A 21,559-nucleotide genomic window follows, 5' to 3' on the forward strand; every position below is an offset into this window, starting at 1 on the left:
TTTATTTTCCTCATGTTTTTAAGCTGTTAACAGTGAGTCTGACTTTTTTTCCAAGCTTTTCTCTGCTACCAGAAAAAGCTAGAATCTTTTCTTTACTTTTAAAAACTCTTTTAGATAGTTACTCTTTAAAAATTCTTCTATGCTCCTTCAGTCACATGAACTCTGATTTCCAGCAAAATGCTCACTTTCCAACACTCAAAAAAAAAAAAAAAAAAAAAAAAAAAAAAAAAAAGGCAGTACAGAGAGGACAAAAACACTTCTGTGCAAGCAAGCACCATCCAGCCACGGCGGGCATTCACGGCTCACTCTTCTGAAGTTTACCTTATAGAACACTGAGATTCTTTGCTAGGACCTTTTATGCTGAGAACGGGCAGTATGTGATCCAAGTCTATGCAACTGGAGTCATCTTCTGCTACTGCATTATATTAAGTGCAAGTCAGCTCCTTGCAGCATGCTTTTGTATCTACTTGCTATCAAGACAGATTATCAGTCTGAAAACACCACTTCAGATGTAAGACAAGAGGATTGTTTTTCACTGTGCAGTGCTGTTTATTTGCCTGGCAACACAGGCTCTTGTAAGAGCTAGGGAGTTATGTTAGATACCACGCTCAAGCTTCTCCTGCCTGAAAAATGTCAGGAAATCGTATCAGCTCTTTAGTCTGAAGACAAGCAGCCATGAGTTGATTCATCTGAATCACTGGAGACATACTGAGAACACTTTTGGTTAAGTATTGGCTTTCAGTGCCATAGTTAGGAATATGTGGTAGTTGGAATCCAGGAACCACCAGCTAGAAACTATTATTTGCAGTAATCATAATGAGTGAGTATTTCTTCCAAATCCTGGCTTTACCACATCACTTGATAAAATATAAAAATCTAGAGACGCTAGAACTAAGAGATGTATGTGTAAAAGAAAAGCACCACCCCACCCAGCCAAATGCACCTCAACAATATTAAAGGACCACATCTACCTTTACTGTTAAGACCTTTCCATTTTTTTTCTGATCTAATTCAAAACAATTTAGTGCAAACATACAGACTCAACAGTTCAGTAAAAATCAGAATGCCAAGCCTGATGGAGCAACTGCAGAACTCTGATGATTTACAGCCTTTATTTGTTTCTTGTAAGGCTTATGATGTCCTTTAGTCACACACCTGGAAAGACTGCGACTCTGCTTTAGGGAATTTATGTTCCTGCAGTTCCTCCTTACTTCCTAAGGGCTTTGCACAAATTACAGCTTTTTAAATGAGCAGCGTTCATTAAAACAAATTATCTGTACTGCAGCACTGCCTGGATGTGCCCCTAATGAGCCTTAGAGCAGTTTTGCTATGTACCAGGAGACTAGAGGCAGCCCTGCCTTTTCACTAATCATACCTGTGCTAACTCCAAAGCCCCCAGCAATAATGTTTCGGCAAAGCTTCTCCATTTTTGGCATCACTATAAATAGTAGCTTCAAACTACCGTCACATTATCTTTGTACACTCAACCCTGCACTAGTCCAAATCAAGGAGAATTTTGCTGTGGACTTCAGCAGAAGCATGCTGTAAGCCTGAATGCTGATCACATGCAATGGTGAGCTGGACAGTCTTTCAAGTATGAAATGCTAAATGGTGACTTTGGCTGGGCCTAAGAGAGAAGAAATACTGCAGCCTTCCTCCAGCAATATACTCCTCTACAGTATACTTTAATCAGCTGTCTAATTAATATGATTTAATGAATATTAATGTACAACAGTGTCTGCACAGGCAAAAGGTAATATGAAACTTATCACTGGCTTGACTAGATTAACTCATTGCAATAGAGAAATGCAAATAAGTAACAAATCCAAACATTTATATTAAACTGCACTGTTTATTTTAAACACATAGAAGGCAGATTTGTACATGGGGGGCTATGGACACCTTCCATATTGCTTGAAGTTTTAAACCAGTCCAGCATTACCCAGAGAAAGTCCTGTGGAATTCAGACTTTCTGAGCACAGCTCTACATAAAACACTTCACAGCTTGATCCTGGCTAGTAGTCCATGCACATCTGGAATGAATGGCTGGTATGCAGACAGCAGGCTACGACTTCATAGCCTGGCACAGTCATAGCAGTCATTACTTCATCCACATAGGGATGCAGTACCACTTTTTTGGGAGAAGCCATCTCTGGCTGATTTTGAGCAAGCAATTATGGAAAGAAAGCTGAGAGTATCACTGAGAGTATCACTTACTTCCATGAAGTGGCCATCCTCCTGAGGAATTGCAATTAGAACAGAAATACACATATTCCTATCTGAGCTGGTATCACAACCACAATATTGTCCTGCAAGGGCAGTAAATATATTTAATCTTTTAACCTTTTTTTGACAGCAAGTGGGCACTTGATTTCATTTGATGTGAGTGTTCCCCAGGCACCCTATTTAATTTTTGGCTTAAGCAATACCCTGAGCTGAAGCTCAGACACTGAACTGCAGCCAATGCTGGCAGCTTTCTGACACCTTAATGCATTTGGATACAAACATCCAAAATTTATTATCATTGCTCTAGTACTTGCACAGTTCTGTACAGCATAGAATTCAATGAAGAATGCCATGCCTTCAGGGACCCACTGGACACATGGCCAAATTTTCTCTTCATCTATAGCTTCTGGTAATATACTGGGTGTCTCAGATATGCTGTAACTTATGACTGTGAATCTGTCTATGTTAAAATAGAAACAGGACAAAAAAACCACTTCATGGACTTTCTGAGGGTTTTTTTTCAGTAATGCTTGATTAAGACACCAGGGGGAAAAGGGAGAAACTTCTGCAGAAATTGTGGTTAGATAACTGCTAATTTTGCAAACCATACATTGCAGATTCATATTTATTCAGAAGTAAGCTTTCATGATATAGTAAGGAATAGTTGAGAAACTAAAGTCTCTGCTGAAAGGGATCCCAGACCCAGCTGAGAACCTGCTCCAGCTGGAAAATTTCACAAATACCAGCCCTTTGGAAGTCCTGGGCCACCCTTTTTACAGCACAAAATCCCACCTCCATCCCAAAGAAGATTATGTAATGACTGATAAGTGATCTATACAATCTGTATAGTTGAATCCTTTAAGATAAAAGGATTAGAAAGGGAATAGTCAAAATGGACTTAGCAACAACAAATTCAAACTGTCCTCATATAGAAAACATAGGTGTACACAGGTCTTGCTCATTCTGTTTTTAAGTACGCACTTTCTAGAGAGACTGATAGAAAAAATCAAACTTCAGATATCATAAAAGCTAGTGAGATACAAGTCTTGCTAATTGTAAGAACAAAATGGTGCAGTTAACATTTTAATATTGGTTCACCTCTTTTGGTTCACCTCTTTCAAGGAGGGAGACAGAAAAAGACAGATCAGGAGACACTATTTAGAAACCATAATTTCCAGTATTTTGTTGCAACTTCTGAAGCTATAAACCTATTTTCAAAGTTTAAAGATCTTCTGTCATTTGGCACTTTTGGAAAGAAAACCCATACCAAGTGTTTCAAGAGTTGTGATAATATCAGGAGAGCTGAGGAAATGCAATAGGTATTTTTGAATTGCAAACTAACTCTTTCATATTAAATGCCATCAGAGACTAGTAAACTGGTTTCATGGAAAAGAATACTGCCATGTACTGTGAGAATAAGTGTAGAAATAATGACACCCAAATTAATTTAAGGTTACACTTTTCAGATGCCAATCCTGGCCATAGTTGTTCTACTGCTACAGTTAATTGTACTTTTGCGAATCCTCAACACTAAAAGTTTTGAAGAAAATCCAATTTAGAAGACAACTAACATTTATTAAGCAACTAGAGTGACTTAGAATCAGAAGTTCTGGATTTCACTCTCCTATTTGCTGCTGACTTGATGCATGACCTTGAATAAAAAACTTACCCAGACTGCAATCCTACCTTAACATGTGTCTCCTAAGACTGCTATGAGGTTTAATTCATTAATCCATCCCTATAAACCTTTCAAAAGCTTAAGGATAGAAGGGCCTATGGAACTTAAAATTATTAACAATATTTTCCTACACAGAGGTACACAGTGATGTATGTTTGATGTATGAATACAAAAGCAGAGACATATAAACATACACGATATGTTTTCACAGAACTTCTGACTTGTTCCCTCAAGTTACAGCTATTTGAAAATATGCAATGAAGAAATGAACAAGACACATCCCTACAAATCCTTCATTTTCTGTGTAAGTAGCTCTAATGCTGCCTCCCCTTTACAGCACATTCATGCAATTACAAATTATGGTTGTTTAACAATATTATAAAAATAAATCATTCTTACCCTCAAACCCTGCTCCATGGACAAGCAGAGGACCTGCCAGGGTGCTGTGTACCTGAACATGTTTGGCCCCTTTTGAAGACAGACAAATAGCAAAAGGCACACAAGTCTCTCAGGTCTCCGGGTTGGTTTGCATCTGAGGGATGCTTAAATAAAGAAAAATCTTTCAGATGTACTCTTCAAGGGGCCACTCGAGCAGACTCTTAAGACAGTGTTACAGCCATTCCACTTGCACCCCGAGGAACTGAATAACTAATTCAGTAAGAGGCTTTTTTCCTCGGGAAGAGCTTAGCTCAAACTCAATTAGCATAAATAGGATGACAACCTTTGAACCTCCCACTCCTCACCTCTCAGAGGAGAGGATGGGGGACAGCATGTCACGGCAGGGTCGCTCCTTCTCCTGCAAATTTTGGGTTTGTTTGTGTTTCCATTGCAGGCATTTGACTCTACTTCACAAGTCCAGAAGCAGCTATCAGAGACAATCTGTAGCTTTGCCTTCTTTATTTTTGCTATTACCTTTTAGCCTGACTGAAAGGAAATCCCTCTTCCTCCTGTCAGGAGGGATTCCCTCCTGTCCCTGTCTCCGGCATCCTGACCTCTACTTGGCAATCGGCATAATAATAAATAATAAATTCACACAGAAGCTGCTATGATCACTCTCATGTTACAGTCACTACATTAAATAAAATTACCACCCTAAATTAGACTGAAAGGTTTCCTCCAAAATACCCCCCGACTGAAGTCTTTGCAACGCTGAAAATAAGATATACTGCAGCCTTGCTCATGGTTTAACTTTCCTCAATGGCTATCATTTTTTCAATTAGAGAATAAGGCCTATTCTCAGAGACATTAAACTGGTAAAAGAGCAAAGCTCAGTTATTTTCTACTTTTATGTGATTTCATTGATGAACCAAAAAGGCACTTGTGAACCCTACTCCTGCCCAGAAAACAGTGGGATGCTGTACACATATCACTGCCACATGTGCTTTTCTTTTATTGCAGTTGTTTGTATGCACAAACCATCACAGATGCAAGTCCATACAAACAGATCAAGCAACTAGATTGTCCTGGTTTCTTTCTTTAGCTTCAATAGAGGGAGAAGAAGTAATTTTAGATTTATATCGACTCAAATCTGACTCAGTGTACCTCAATATTTTATCTCCAGTACTTGTACTGCAGCAATGCCACCCAAATAAATTACAGGGATGCAGGAAGAACTGTACAAGAGTTGTCTCTATAGACACTCCTACGAGAGAACGGAGGCTGGGCTCAGCACTGCTCCCCCTTCAGCTCAATGTACAGAAAGCATAGTTCTGCGACTCCTACTGGAGCACACACTACTGTTCTGTGAGGAAAATTCTCTGAAAAAATGTTCCTCCCCATAAATATTTTGTCTTTCTTGACAGTGAAGGGACAGACAGCCACTGAAAACAGCCAGACCCTACTAAAGTACTGATTTGACCAAGTACTTGGCAATAACACACACACCTGAGGTCTGGACTAACATGGATACAGGAGAACTTAGGTTAAAACACAAGATAGAGGAAATGCTGCCTTCTGCTAAAGCAACACTAAGTTACTTCAGTACAGCCAAGGGTAGGACTGTGGATTTTGGTGAGAAATGGTCATTATACACATCCTTTGAACCTTCTCATGGCCAGATTTGCAAACAAATGATGTGGCAAACAAACAAGCCTGTCTGCATGCATCTTCATCTTGTACCTTCTTAGTAACTTTCTTTTTTTCCTCTTCTTTCTTTTTCCTCATTACCTATATGATGAAGTTTATACCACAGTATCTAACTCTAAATACCACAGCATTTAAACTCCAAATTTAAATGAGAATATAGATACAGAATGGATCAACCTAAGTACTAAGATACAATTCTGCAGACTTGACAATGAACTAAGTCTGCAAAAATACCTGAAACCCAGGAGATCGTAAGGAAAATACTAATGACAAAATGTTTTACCTTAACATAGAATATTAAACAAGCTTCTTAAAAAGAAGACCTCTGATCTTTGATTTTCATAGTGGAACAACTGAGTGCTCTTGAACAGCTCAGAAACCAGCTAGCTGGAAATATGGTGATATATCAGCCATATTTAGAACAGTTAATTAACTGTGAACAACACATTGAAGCTGCTTTTACATCTTTTGCATTAAGAAAAGAGAATTCATGCAAGTAAACAGTTAAAAATGCATAATCTGAACTTTTATGACCTTACACACATACAAATATAATTTGCTTATTTTCTGCAGAAGTAAGCCAGCCATCTTTTTTCCCCTTTCACTCTAAGCTTTTCCCCCTTTCTTTTAAATTAGGAAAAAACAGGTCTACTAAAACATCTCCAGCCCACAGCCAATTTTAAGTGAGATCACAGAGCCGCTGATGTTAATAAAAACATTTGCATATGAAGATCAGAAAGCCAATGCCATTGTTGACTTGTCTTCAGGGAGAAACAGCGAACAAACAGACACACTAGAAGGGACTGTGCCATCCAAGCAGGGTCTATTGACAGAGAGTACATGCTAATGAATGCCCACTGTGTCTGAAAGCCCGTCATTCTTCCCTTTCACCAAAAATCATTAACACCAGGGGAGAGCTTTCTAGGGCTCAGAAGTCAAAATACTAACACTCACAGCATTTCCCTCCAGCGGCTTGTTGTCAGAAGAGTTAGTGTTGAAATCTTCTTGGAAAAGGTAGGCAGGATTTACAGTAGCAATGCAAAATGCAATTGGTCCTTGGAGGAGAATGCAAAGCACGTACCAATAAATATCACACCCACATTCTGTGGTTTTTGTTTCTCAAGCAAGGGTCATTCGACTTCCTGTGAGACTCTGACACTACAGGATTTACTAGTGCTGCACTTCCACCCCTTCTTTTATTTCCCAATAAATACAAAGCCTTAGGATAAGGTTAAGAACCTATTCAAGCTAATGAAGCCAGAAAAGTTATCTTCCAGGTGTCCATGAGTAAAGAAGATGAGACACTGCATCGAAGAGATAAAACCTCCTGCTGTGAAAAACACATGTGTCTAAAATATTAGACTGGAATTTAGGAGACCAAATTCAATCCCAGGCTCTGACGTCTCGGAAAAAATCACTTAGTTTCAGTGTCTTTTATCAGAGAGGTGTCTATAGCATATTTTGTGAGCTGTGTGCAAAGAGCGTGCTTATGAGGACATCTGCTAATTTATTTCCTTCCTTGAAAACTTCAGAACTAATCCCTAACATAACATTAGTGAATGAGACTGATCCATACTGCACCTTTTTCGTTTTGGTATCCAAAGAACCCAAGAAGAAAAGGCACCCAAGATTTTAAACTTTCTTTTTTCATTTTACTGCCCATTGAAATGGTTCATTACATTTTCCTCGTCCCTCAGTGCCCCACTGAAATGCAATGGCTCATGCAGGAGAGTGTACTGCAGTCCCAGAAGTGTGAGGAAGACCTCCGCTTCCATTCCTCTGCTCACCACTTCTGACATTTGACAGAGGGGAATCTGAAATTCCCTGAAATGCCTTTGGTTTTGTCCATGCTATCTGCATGTGCAAACACAGAAGTGGTGTGAGGAATAAGGCATCACTGTGCTCTTTATTCCCTTACAAAAGGTAGGGAACAATTTGTACTTGTCGTACAGAATGTAGCCTGGCTGGCAAAGGACACTGCCACTGCCACATAGGAGCCAGAGGCTCTCAGTCTTGGCCATGAACACTCAAAGACTTTAAATAACCACAAGGTTTGACAATTGCAAAATACATGGTTTGATGATATGAAATTTGGGCAAAAGTACTTGGGAGTCTAATCCTGCATAGTCTCCATCTGTAATTACTGAATGTCATGAGCACTTTATTGCAAAAACAAGAACTGCAGAACTGAACAAGAAAGTTCAAGAATTCAGCCTGGTAAGCTCCTCAGGAAAGAGTGACAGGTATTTTTAGTATTGTTGCTTTTTTATTATTATTTTTACTACTGTTATTCTGTACTACTGTACTGCTGCTCTTCCCTTCCTATGGCAAGAATCCTCCTACAGGTATAAAAACCTCATTATCCATTCCTGCCTCCAGGCTGGAAAGGAGTAAGATAGAAATTTTAAAGCAGCCAGTCTCTAAATCTCCTGAATTAAATTTATCATTTTGTTCATCCTACCTCTTCTGTTGCACAACATTTCATAATCCCCATTTTATATGTGACATAAAAGACAGATTCAAAGTTATCTTTATCATCAGACAGTATATGCAAGATGTCAGATAGTACACCAAAACATGTAGTATCAGCAACATGAGAAGCCTGTCTTTTCCAATCATATATCTCAAAGGCTAAGCAAATTTTCATACACAGATGGAGAAGCTTGAAAAAAAGCAGGAAAGTTTTATCTGGACCCTGGATGTGAAGCCTGGAGCATGAGAAGCTAGAAAACATCCTATTGCTTTGTGAAAAAAAGTCAAGTTATTATGCAGGTGTGCTAATGATTGGGTGCTGAGCCCAAAACATTAGGGTTTTTTCTTTTTTTTTTTTTCCCTGGTTTTTTTTTTTTTTTAGTCAGTCTAATAAACTGTTTCTTCTTACAAAACCCATCTCCACTGTTTTCTGGTAAACTTCTGTGGATACAACACTGTTGCTATTATTCAATGTCCATCTTCCTTACAAAAACGTGCCATCTCTGGGAAAACAAGAATGTGTAGTGGTTACACCATCAGCTAGTACTAGGTGACCCAAGGAGTAATAACATAAGGACTATTTCAATAAGAGCATATACAAGAAGTGTACTAAATGCCTAGTACTAAATTATTTTCTCAACACTTAGAAAAACTTGTTTCATCACAAGAAAAAGACTTTTTTATAATATTTTAAAGTGAGAACAAGTAATACTAACTAGGTGACTACGGGCTGGACTAACTGTCTAGAAAGATTAATTCAAGTAAACAAAAGAAACTTGAGGACCACAATTTTCTACCTTCCGTTTGAAAGGAAAAGCAGTAAGAAAGGGTGTAAGAAAAAGGTATTTTGTACAAATGCTCTGCAGCTATACATGAATGTGACTCTTGACTGCATTTATCAGAAGGAATGCATGAGATCATGAAGGCTAAGATCTTAACAGTCACTGATTGCAAAACTTCCCTTGAATACATCAATCTGTGCACTGCAAACAACTAGTGATGATATCGAGGCGTGATCAATGAGGTTTTCACATCATACAGAAAATTACTTGGCTTGGTGCTTCCTAGCATGTTGTGAAACAAATCCTACCACCAAAATCACGGGAAGAAGACATCATGCAATCCCCAGTTTAGCTCTAGGTTCTCTAGTTTAGCTGCTAAGGCATGGCTCACAACACAAGGAATTTAAGTGGGTATCTGGCTGTAGAGTGCAATGAGCTTTAGACTGGGCTCATTCACTGGTAATCACAAGGCTCTGCCTAAGCAGGAAATCCTGAATTTTCACTCACATTCTTTTCAAAACAAATACAACTGCTGCTTGACCACCTTTTAACCTCTGAAAGACCAAAAGCCAAACATTTTTACAAGCGGGAAAGATGACAAATGTCCTGAAACTATTAGGAGAAGAGGAAACTCCCTTAAAATCTTCACTGGAATGGCTATGGGGGGAAAGAGAGAGAGATCATCCTAACTCTGAGACACACAGTGTAAAAGGAACAACAGGAACAGAAGATAGAGTGGGATTTAGTACATAGTACATAATCTGTCCTGAAAAATACTGAGAACTGGCCAACAGTTCTCCTTTTCAGCTTTTCTAGGGTGTCCCTGTCTAGGTAATATGCCAAGTGTGTCCCTGGGCTGTCTACACAAGGAATTATGTACTAATCATGGAACTGCAACCTCTTGTGGTTTAGCAGAAAATATCACAAGCACTTAGATGACAACAATTGGGATCAAGTGTAACTCACCATGGATGGAAAAACAGGCTTTTCACTAGCCCAACAGCACTTGAAAGGTGCTGGCACTGTGGTTTTGATACTGATGCAAGGAGAGCAGGCAGCCACAGTTACAGGGCAGTGCAAGCCAGGCCAAAGGAGCTGCTGCTATCCTGCCCACCTCTGCCCTGGCCGTGCTGGGTTTGCTTGTCTGTCTGATGATATGGCTGAAGAGTAATCTCAATAAAAAGAATGGAAAGAATGGTTCATATTTGTCTAAATTCAGATTCCAACTGAACAAACACCCATATTACACATCATAAATTGACACTGCAGTATCCTAACCATCATATTTACCTCGAGTGGTCAGCTAGTGAGCCACCAGCTCAGCATCCCCCCTCCTAATCCCGTGAAATTTGTTCAGCTCACAGTTCAAAACAATGTTTGTGTGCAGTTCAAATTCACAAATACGCTTTCCATTTGCAATATCTCAGACCTCACTGCAAAACTGCTTCAGGAACTTTAACAAATGCATGTTATGAATTGGACTGAGGGAAGAAGGAAACAAGATTTCCTGTGTCATCTGGTCCCATCACCTGTTGCAGCAGGAAAGCACGACAGCTTATCATCTTCATGGAATTCTTCAAACTCTGTCTTTAAAAAAACAAAGAAAATTTGTTCCCACTGTTGCCATGGCAGTTTTAGTTTTGATCCTCAAGGGCTGGCTTCTAGTTTCTAATCTACATCTACTAATATCTAGTTCATCTCTGTTCTTTTTCCAGTACTGACCATTTGATTAGTAACCTATTGCCCTTCTTGTTGTTTCCCTCCCTGATGCATATATAAACTTTTGATATATCCCAGTCTGCAATTTTCTAGACTAAACAAGTAAAGCTCCTTTAATCTCAAATTGTATGTCAGGATTTCATCTCTTGGCTGTCCATGCAGACCCCTGTGCAACCACTTCAGTGTCAAGTCATGCCCCTATCCCTTTTGGAAATGCCCTGACTGGTGAGTAATCATAACCAAAGAGGGAAGAAATCCTCTTTGTATTGCCACATAAGTAATGTCAGCCCTCAGGGAAACACCTGGGTACATAAGGAAGGTATTTATACAGAAAGCATATGGGCAAAAAAAGGGTGCATAGCACAGGAGGTGCTGGCAGTGGGTGGCAGTGCAGGAGCCGCTCACAGTTGTACCCCTCTCATCTAACAGGATTACACCAATTAAGAGATGACAATAGCTGCAAGCAGATGGGCATTTCAAATACAGACGTTTTCTCTAAAACTGGTAGCAGCAGCAACAGCTGTGCTGAAATGGCAATGAGTCAGTGCACCACCAAACACAGAAAGTATGTCGTCCTTCATGGACTGTCTTACACCTGCTCCTCTCAAACGGCCCGACACAATTTCTTTACCCTCTAATTGTCTTCCAAGCTAAACTGACACTGAGCTAATGAGTGAATGATTAAGCACCAGCCCATGCTACTCTATGCCCTGGATACGATTACCAAAGTTACAGTGCCAAGCTAAACACTTGCAGCTCATTTCCTTTGCATGAAATGTCATCAGAAGGGAAAAACGAAACTGAGGATGCTCATGCAACCACTTTGTTTACAGGAGAGAAAGTTTCAGTAACTCAGTGGGGAACTCGGGGAGAAAATCCCTTCTCCCTTTGCACCATGCTCTAACTCTTTGTGTTGCAGCAGTCAGTACCACCACAACCACAAAATCGGTCACCTCTCAGACCGTCAGTTTCATGGCACCGCCCTGACACAAGTCATTGCAGAATGCAACAAACAATTTTCAGAAATATGGATCCAAGCCTCTCTGAATCGTGCGTCACACCCCTTGCCCTGCTACCAGCACCAGCCCCTGCCACATCCTGGCCCCCTACCAGCTCCACTCTTCCTGGCACCCCATTCCCTGCTGTGTCCCGGCCCCTCTGCCAGAACCTCTTCTGCATGCCTGAGCATGGCTGGGCACTGCTGGCACTATCTGCAGGCATTCAGAGGCTCTATGTCCTGCTGATTTTGGGGTTGCACAGCCTTGGGAAGGTTTAACAGAGGTTACCCCTGCACGGGTACACAGATCTTGGCGCTTCAGAACAGCACCCGTTGGCAAAAACTCTTTGCAGCTATGGCTGCAAAACTGGGTATGGAGGAAAACTGCTCTTCTTTGCTCACTCAAGTCTCAGCCTCCCTCCTAAAACTTCTTATAAAGCCTACATCTAGGTCTCACATGCACTGACTTTTGCACTACAATGGGAAGAGGGAAAATGGAAAGACACAGTCCCAACCAGAAAGTCCCCAGCAGCTCCAGCCACATAAAGATGTTCCTGTTCACCAGCTTGTCTGAGAAAGCTCAGCAGCTATATGGCATGGCTTTATCATGGCTTTTATGTTACATTTTCTTTTTTCCTTAGGAATAGGAGTAATACCATAAATATTTGTGCCAAATAAGGTGTTGCACGACAAAATGATTGGAGAAAAAACTGCCAGTTGAAATATTAGTGTGAAACTCATCTGATTTTCCTTGGAGTAGGTAGATGTTGTGTTCTTCTACATAAAAAACAGTTTCTAAATGCAACTTGGGTAAGTCTGGTGAGTGGGGACCAGCTCAACTCAATCCAAAAAATCTTAGGAACTTGCAATGTATTAGCCTCATCCCTCCTAAGTCCTTTACGGCTTCTTCCCACCTTGCTTTGATCTTCCATTTTATTACAAAACTGTATCTTTTACTGCCTAGGTTTTGTCCTGCCAGCAGGGCACTCTCACAGCTAATGGTCTGTGCCCTGCTCAGGTCTTCGGAAGACAAGCTGTGACTCCAAAGGACATATTCAGGCACTGTATCCTCTGATAAAGATCACTGCAGAACCACTGGTGGATGAAGAACAAAGATCCATGAATTCACCCCACGACAAGGCTGCATATAGAAATACATCTCAAGAAGAAGAGATACGATGACAACACCACGGTTCTGGTAGCCTGGTTTTCACAAAAGTAAAAAGCAGCAGGAGAAACACCAATTTAATTCCAGCTGTGTCAAATTCTTACCTGTCATTTCAATTAATAAATATTCCATTTACTTTGGTCAAATATCCCTCCAGGTGTGTCACGTATTTTATGCAGAGTTTTGATGAAGGGTCAGCATTACCTTAGCCTGCTCTTGTCATTCCTTCATTTTCTATGAATTCACAAAAGTCTTGTCCCATTTTAAATCTCAAAAGCTACAGCAGCCTCCCATCACGTGCAAAGCACTCAAATGCCCCAGGGCACACTCCTTTCCTCTGAATTCTCCAAACAATGCTTCTTTTCTTCTTCCTGTTAGCTCAATCCCTTTAAAAACGGCTAAATTTTGTACTGGATTTCTACAAATACCCTTATTTTCTGTTAATTAATTAGTTATAATAAAGCAACATTTATATATAAGCTATGAAAAGTTACTGCACTGCCTCTTGAACTCTTCTTACACTGAAAGCTTTCTACTAAAAGGCTTTCTCTGACAATAAGTATGGACATCTGTGCAGAGACCCCTGCTCCCATCTGCTGACAGACACTGTGAGACTGTTGCACTCATTTCACCCATTTCCAGTGTTTCCAACATGCTACACAATCTGAGTTTTCTTTATGGCAACTGAAGTTTTCCCTTCCTGGTGTTAATCTTGCTTAATGGGTGTCTGCCCAGATCAGGCAGAGGCCGAGCTTGTCCCAGCTTTCTCTTATGCCAGATGTCGATGCTGCAGGGCACAACTAAGGGAAATAACCCTTGGGGGAGAGGGGGAGGCAGAAGGCCGCTTTGGTGCACATGCAGATGTCTTTGAGTGCCCACACACACACAAAAACACGCAGACACGTGTGTGTGTATGCCTGCATTGGTGCACAAGGAGATATATTCCTGCCGTGTAGACCCACAAGTGGGTTTCTGGTGCACTGTTAACAGTAAGTTCATGTTGCACAAAATGTCACTTTGTCCCTGCCAGGATGGATAAAGGCTGCTATTGTGCAAGAATCTCACTTAAGATATGGAGCACTTTCAAGGATGAAAGCACTCCAGTCATTTGCAACTGCCTAGAAACCCAGCAGTGGGACTAATTCTCTGACTAATGCCATACTAGGATGCATTTCTGGAATCACTTGTTACATGCTGCTTTTTTGCCCACACTGATTAGCCACCATGCACTAAGACAAAATACCTGCTACTGGTATTGAACTCGTAGCCATATGGTTATTGCACCACCTCCTCCGTCCGTCTGGCTGGGTGGGTGGGCTGTATGGGCTATGAGGAGTGGCTGTGCATTAAATGCTCGTTTGGCTCAAGACACTGAGACCAGTTGTGCCTTTCACAGAGGTCTGTCATGTCTTGAAATGCCTTAAGAGCACATGTGAAGAGAGATGCTGAAAACTGAGTCTTAAAACCCCAGATTCAGTTCATGATACTGCTTCTGTCCATTCAACAGTTTTGGGTTGAGGTATGATGCTGTTTGCAGACTTGCAGCTGCCATTCACAGTGAGGGGTGTAACACAGACAATGAAGAAGTGCTAGGTTAGAGCCATTTAGACAGAGAGACTGATCTTACTTATCTTTCACAGACAACCACCTACATTCTGGTAAGATCCAAACTTGATGGTGCTGTATATGGAGATAACCCTTGTCCTTAGAAAACAGCTACATTTCACTTCAAGGTATTCTCTAAGGTCTAAGAATAAACAAATCCTAAAGTATCAATCCATGAAAGTCAAGAGACCTGCAGCTGATCATTCAGCTACACTCATTCGAAACCAAACACACGCATTTTAAAATCTGGTAGCTAACATGATAATCACTGAGCACAGATGAAGCATGAGGTAAATGCAAGTACTTTAATCTCGTTTTCACTTGAAAGGTTGGTTACAAAGAAGAAAAAAAGTCAATTCACTGATCTCTCTTCCTTAAATGCAGCATTGCAGTTTTGTGAGTTGCTCATAGATGCCTTCAATCTATATCAAAGACACTTCTGCCCTCCTGCAGGACAGGGTGCTGCGTGCTCCTACCGTTGTCAAGGAAAGCAAAACACCAACATTTCTACCTCCTGTAATTTGCAAACAACAGCCAAGGACAGGTGAGAGTCAAAGCTGCGTGGAAACAGATGTTTGACTAACTGCAGCACCTTTGGATGTAGCTAACCAGCCAGGGTGCTGGCTGTGAGCAGCAGCCCACCTCTTAAGAGTCAAAAGCAACATTTAAAAGGAAACCCTGACACTCTTTCATTGGCATTGTTTAAGAGTGCCTTGTTAAGCCAGAAAGGAAGCAGACATTTGGTTTCTAAGGAGCACCACCAAACAAAATACCATCTAAACAAGATAAATGTAGCAGCCTGAGCAAGTTTCTCAGCACGTAACTCCACCTAGGAATTTCTCTTGCGAAATTGGTCTCGCCGGTGCTTCCAGACCCATCTGCTGGGATAGACCCAGCTTGGGGGGCACACTTTCACTTGTACACCACTTACGTGAATGAGCTCTGCGCAGCTATGTGCAAATTCGTACTCCTGTAAAGCCTGCACACCGTGCTCTGACACTCAGATGGTGCCTGAGGCAGACCCTGCAAGCCAAGGGCACAGGGACCTCGGAGGGAGAAAGCCTCTCCCTCCATGGGGTTCGTCTGAAGAGCCCTTCTCAGCCTCCAGAGCTCCATGGGCACTGTTCCAGAGCGCTGGGTGGAACGCACGGATAGCCCAGCACGGAGGTGTGCCAAGCCCACCCAAAGGCCATCCTGAAGGCACAGCAACACTTTCACACCCTCCTTTCCCACCCATTGCTGTTCCCTGCCTGGAAGTCACCGGCTTCCCTCCTCACTCCCTATACACTGCTTCCAGCAAGGTATTCTCCATATGAAGCATGTCTTGGTAGTGGCGCTGCACATGTGGCCTGGGAGAAGTGAAACATTTTTGTTGCTTAACAGTTCTCTGGTGGAAGCAGATCCTCTGAAATGAGGCTAAACACCTAAGTCAGTTTACCCATGCCAGCCTGTGAACGCAACAGCAAACAGCAGGGAATCACCTGCATCTTTAGAGCCATTACCTGACTGCCACTATATTCTCTCTCTGAGACCACAGAACCATTTAGGTTGGAAAACACCTCTAAGACCATTGAGTCCGGTCATTAACCCGACACTGCCAAGGGCACCACTAAACCGTGTTCTTAAGTGCTATTTCCCAGCTTTTTTTGTTTCTTCAATGGCTTCTTCCCTATTTTAGGAAACAACCCCCTTTCTGAGGGACCATCCAACCCCATTTAACGTATGCTAAAAGCCTCAGATACAGATCTTGCCCAAACTGTATTTGTGTTTCCACCTGTATTTATTCATCAAGAGTTGTGGCTTGTTTTTAATGGTGCTTTTACTCCTGTGCTTTTTGTATCAAGTGCAGCAAAGGAAATTTAAGGTTAGTGCAAAGCTCCTTTGTGTAGTTAATTGAAGCACTCTTCTGTTACAACCAGGCAGTAACACGTCTGCCTGCAAATGGTGCTGGTGAGAAAAAGCAAGAAATGGAAGTACATGAAACAAAGTTACTGTTTGAACTTCTTTTGGAGCACTTCTCCTTGGCTGTCATTGAACCTAACTTATGTCCTTATTTCTAGTAAGTTAAGCATGGAAATCTTTCTGGGAAGAAAGGCTGCAAGAATGGCTCCTCGAGTGCTTTCTCTTAGGTTAATATCTTACTGCATGGCAGAACAATTTCAAAAGTCTGTGATGCTGTGGATGTGGTGGTGATACCTTTCTCTGCTTCCTTCTGAAGGTCCCAATTAAAGAATAGAAGCAGAGGGAGGAAGCTCAAACTGGAGCAAGTATCACAGATGTGTAAGGCTCAAAAGGGAACAGACACAGCAACTTCCCTTCAGAGATGAAGGCCGATGCTAAGATTGTAAAAGTGTACAAGCAGGAAAACAGGAAGCAAGAGACTAATTAAGATACAGCATCCATAACATTCAGTTTTGTCACCAAATTTATTCGGTATGTAGTTGTCACTAAGGTATTAAAGAACACCAGACAACTGGAGAGAAGCATTTGAAAACCAAACAGAAAATGGGGAACATATTCCACTTTATGGGGTTTTTTTTTTGGCTAAACTGTACCTATTTGTGAATTTTGTAAGTTTTTCTGTCAGACATTTTGGAGTATCCTGGTTCTTTGTGGATGCCTGAGCGTGGAAATAGCTCAAGAGACTTAAGTGAGGTGATGCAAACGCTGCGTACATCTACACAGAGAGATAGATGGTGCACTGCCCAAGTGACTGGAACAAGGAGGACACGTAGTTCACAGACAGAGCAGGCTCAGCAGACAAAGTCAAAGAGTTTAAGATGGTGCATTCATTGGGGAGAGTGGAGCAGGATGTGTTTTGATAATATTCTTTTCTGTACGGTGGCTAATGAGCTGTACATAAATAATGACAGTCTCTTTCGCAGCTGCTCCGTGGTCAAGGATGGCCTTGGGGCATCATGCCACAAAGGGCAGGGACTCGTGTGAAATGCTTTACAAGCATCTCAGCCACCTGTTTAGGAGGGGCAGTAGCTACTTCAGATTGTAAAGTATTGACACGTAAGTCCTCCAATTCCTCCTATTTATCACATTGTTGTTAACTTTTCACAACTTGATTATCAGGATGAAGGACTTGGGCAGCACTTCCATCACACATTCTCACAATGGAATGATAAAGAGTATTATCGCTCCATCTTGAGCATAAGCAGGTCTGCTGGTGAGTCAAAAGGAAAGCTACTCTATTTTACTCTAAAGGACAATTATCAAAAAAATGTTCACACAAGGGAAGGACTGGTTGTTTGCACTGCATGAAGGTGTGGAACTCGGTCCTGTGTTTACAGACAGCAGCTGGAGGTGCTGGAAGGCAAGCTGCATTGTGAGCAAGCACAGAGATTTGTCCCAACTTAAGCAGGAAAGTCGGGGTGTATCTCATGTGACAGAGACCCATTTGAGGGAGAAACACAAAACACTGTGTCCCAGGACTCCCAGCCAAGCCTGCTGATAGCCTGTCAGCCCCTCCCCATTGTTCTCATTCTTTGATGGTCTCCTTATCACGACTATTAATCCCTCCAATTTCACTGGCCTTTTCTTAGTGCTTAGGCAGAGATCTCCCTGCCAGACGTAAGGGATGCTATCTGCTAAATCTCAGAAGCACTATGAGAACAATTCTTTTCAAAAGCACCAATATCGGTCAGTTTTGCCTAATCACAGTTTATCTCGTTGAAACTGGGTGCAGAACTTCACCTGACTTCAGTGGGCACAAAGCAAAGGCACTGCTGAGATGCTAAGCATTTTTGCTAAACCCTCACCGCATTTTATAGAGGAGAAACAGGCAAAGCAATATGAATTCCTGAGCATCTGTGGCACTCCTGGGGCACATCCACACCGTGTTTTTTCCATATGAAATGAATACCTGAAGCAAGATTCGAAAAGCCATGCCTGAAGAATTGTAAGAAAATGCAGGAGTGGATCCAAGCAGCAGTCCTGTTTCCCGTTGCCTACATCCTTTCAGAGCTCAAGTCTTGGGGGATGTTAGCTTGTTAATGTTGTTAAGGGTCAGGACGAAGGTCCATCCATGTTAAACAGCAGCAGAGACACATGGTTTGCTGTCTAGGCTTGTCCTTCCTCCCCACACCGCATCCTCATGCTAAACTGAGCTAAATTATTCCCAATGCATCCCCAATGTGAACCATCACTTGATCCACAAGCATATGACTGACCTGTGTGACTGTCTCCAAGATCAAGAGAAAGTGGAGAAACATTTTTAAAGTGTGATTAAGATATTTTAATAGGTTAATTAAAAAGAAATAGTATTTCATATGACTGTCCTTACTGACAAATGTTCTACTGTTCTCATGCTGCATTTTATGTTTGGCATCCTCTATGATTCCTTAAGCTCCATTAAAATAATTCAACAGGCACACATTAGTTATATCACTCAAAAAGGACATTTTTCATGTCCTTTTAAAGAAAAAGCATATGTTGTTTTTTGTTTAAAAAAGAATGTATTCTGTGGAATAACTGGTATGAAAACAGAAGGAAACATTCTTGAAAAATTACATGAAGTAATGTTATTAGAAAAAAGTTCTTACTTAAAAGAGCAACCACATAGATACCTGTGACTTTGTTTATATTAAGCTCATTCATAAGCACAGCACAAAATCTAGGAAAAGGATGGATCTTCTTGAGACTTTTTACTTTGAAGACACAGAACAGTAAGACTAAAATGATGTGACACTACAGAAAAAAACATGCATATTACCAGACATGGTTAGGATTTTCAATCAGTAACCAAGCCTAAATAACAAGGTTCACACTTTCTCACAACTCACAGATGTGCTAGGAAAATATTTTCTCATTTGGTTTCCTTCTCTCTTCTCTTGGGTCATATCAATATAATACTTAGATCTAAGGAAACTTCATCTCATTTCCTCTGCCCCATTTCCAATCCCTATGTTGGCAACACTACCTTAGGAAAAGCAAGTAAGCCTAAGTCCAAAAACGACAGGAGAGATCTTCTGCATGTCCTTGCAGTACACTGCTGATCTTTCCTGTCTGTTCAAGTGTTTTCATCCACTCTTTTTCGAGATGAAACTGACAGTGGCATGAAACAACTGGCTGACTCTTTTCCTTTAGCCTTATTTTCCTTCCTGTTCCTTTTACAATTTCTGTCTGCCTTAGACCATTCACTTTGATGACGGTGTGTCTGCTTCAAGGATAACAGCACTTGGAACTGCAAAGGCAGCAGAAGTGAGGGACTGAAGCACAGCACCACCTCCCAGTGAATGGGGGGAGACAGGAATGGTCTAAATATTTAAGTCTCAGAAGAAAATTCACAAGGGTGGACTGATCTGTCTTCCTCAAAATGTCTCTCTTTCTTTCAAGGTCCTTTCAACAAGGCACAGGTAATCAAGGAGCCTCTGAAAGCTCCATGCTGTTATTTAAGCATCTTCAGAAGTGATTTTATTATTTCTTCTGGTAGACTTACATTCAAATACTTTACCTGGAGAGAGGTGAACTATCTTCAAATGCACTTTTAAATCTTGCCTAACAAGGGGCACATCCTCCTCTCCTGACCAGGAGCTCCACTTTCACTAGCTGATATGCAGATGCTTGTAAATAGCTCCTTCCTGTAGGATGATGAGATAAAGCAAACATTTGCTCCCTGATTTTCTGTGCAATTATTTTCACGGGAAAAGTGCTTTTGTAAATCTGTAAATGAATCACAATCTTCAAATGCAAAAGGAGAACAAAGGCTGAAATGAAAGGCTGGCTGTGATCTGGCTGCCTTGTCTAAAAAGTTCTCTGCAGAAGGCCATCCTGTATGAATTAAAAGCCTGGAAATTTTGTTTGACAGGCTTTTTTTTTGTCTCGCTTAGCTTCTTCCAGAGTTTCATACACTACAGAAAAAAAAATTATATATACATATATATAGACAATGAAAGCTAAAGATGCTAATGGAAGAAAAATTCCAAAGGATTAAAAGATTGCATCAAGCCATCTAGAGAACCTTCCACTTCTTCTTCATTGCTTGAGCCCTCTGGCAACTGGAAGTATTTCTACAGTTTGTAATATTTCAGTGTCTGATTGGCATTGTTCTTGCCTGTCTGATCTTCACTAGATATGGGAAGATGAGCTAAAAATTAAACTATGAATATGGAAAACCTATGTTTAACCTGGTGTTACCCAGTTTTAGCTAAACTTCTTTTTGGATGGAGCACTGCCAGCTGGTTGGCCTCTTCATGGAGCTGTCCAGAGCACCTGGAGTCTATTCCAGCACACACCTTTCTGGAAAAAATATCCAGAGGATGCCCAGTGTATCATCCCCATTCTGTAAAAAGCATTGCTCCCACCAGCCAACAGGTCTCCTTCAAGGTGGCTGAATTTGCTTGACAGAGATGACATATATATAGCTTGATGTTTCTCGCACTGCTTAAGCTATTATCTTACCTTGAATCTCAGTTGTGGTAGCTCTTTTTGTGTCCTCTTAGACCCCTAGTTAGCACTTTAACTACTTTATGCTGCTTCTCACACACTGAACAATTCTCCAATTAAATACTATAGCCCAAATCCTCTTCACTTTAAAAGCTCCGGTAATTTTCCAACAATTCCTCCCATAATAGTTCCTCACTCTGCCAAAGCAATGAGCAACCAAAACCCACTTCTACAAAGGCCATTTGAACCAAAGATATATGTCTCTGGTGTTTCTGCCTGTCCTGTGTGAACCTTTACTGGTGGTAAACACATGCCAAGGTGTTAACACACATTCTCCAGTGTTCTGTGTGGGATGCAGCTGCAGTGTACCTATGCACCACGCAAATGTGCAAAATACAACCTTTAGCCTTAGCTGGCCCTGAGCCCTCCTCACT

The 21,559-nt window shown here is 41.2% G+C and overlaps 1 protein-coding gene across 10 annotated transcripts in view; it reads right to left on the minus strand.

The window, feature by feature from the left end:
- PALM2AKAP2 (PALM2 and AKAP2 fusion) overlaps positions 1 to 21,559 on the minus strand; it is a 271,083-nt gene that overhangs the window by 48,442 nt on the left and 201,082 nt on the right. For 2 of the 10 annotated variants that reach the window (XM_048292528.1, XM_048292527.1), the window contains exon 1: positions 4,304 to 4,546. The exons of the other annotated variants lie outside the window; for them this stretch is intronic. In XM_048292528.1, coding sequence (XP_048148485.1) covers positions 4,304 to 4,363 — 60 coding nt within the window. In that variant the 5' untranslated portion in view covers positions 4,364 to 4,546. Of the gene's footprint in view, positions 1 to 4,303; positions 4,547 to 21,559 lie in introns of those variants that run through there. 10 annotated transcript variants of the gene reach the window in all.

The sequence above is a fragment of the Corvus hawaiiensis genome, chromosome Z, assembly GCF_020740725.1.
Source record: "Corvus hawaiiensis isolate bCorHaw1 chromosome Z, bCorHaw1.pri.cur, whole genome shotgun sequence".
Lineage (NCBI taxonomy): Eukaryota > Metazoa > Chordata > Aves > Passeriformes > Corvidae > Corvus > Corvus hawaiiensis.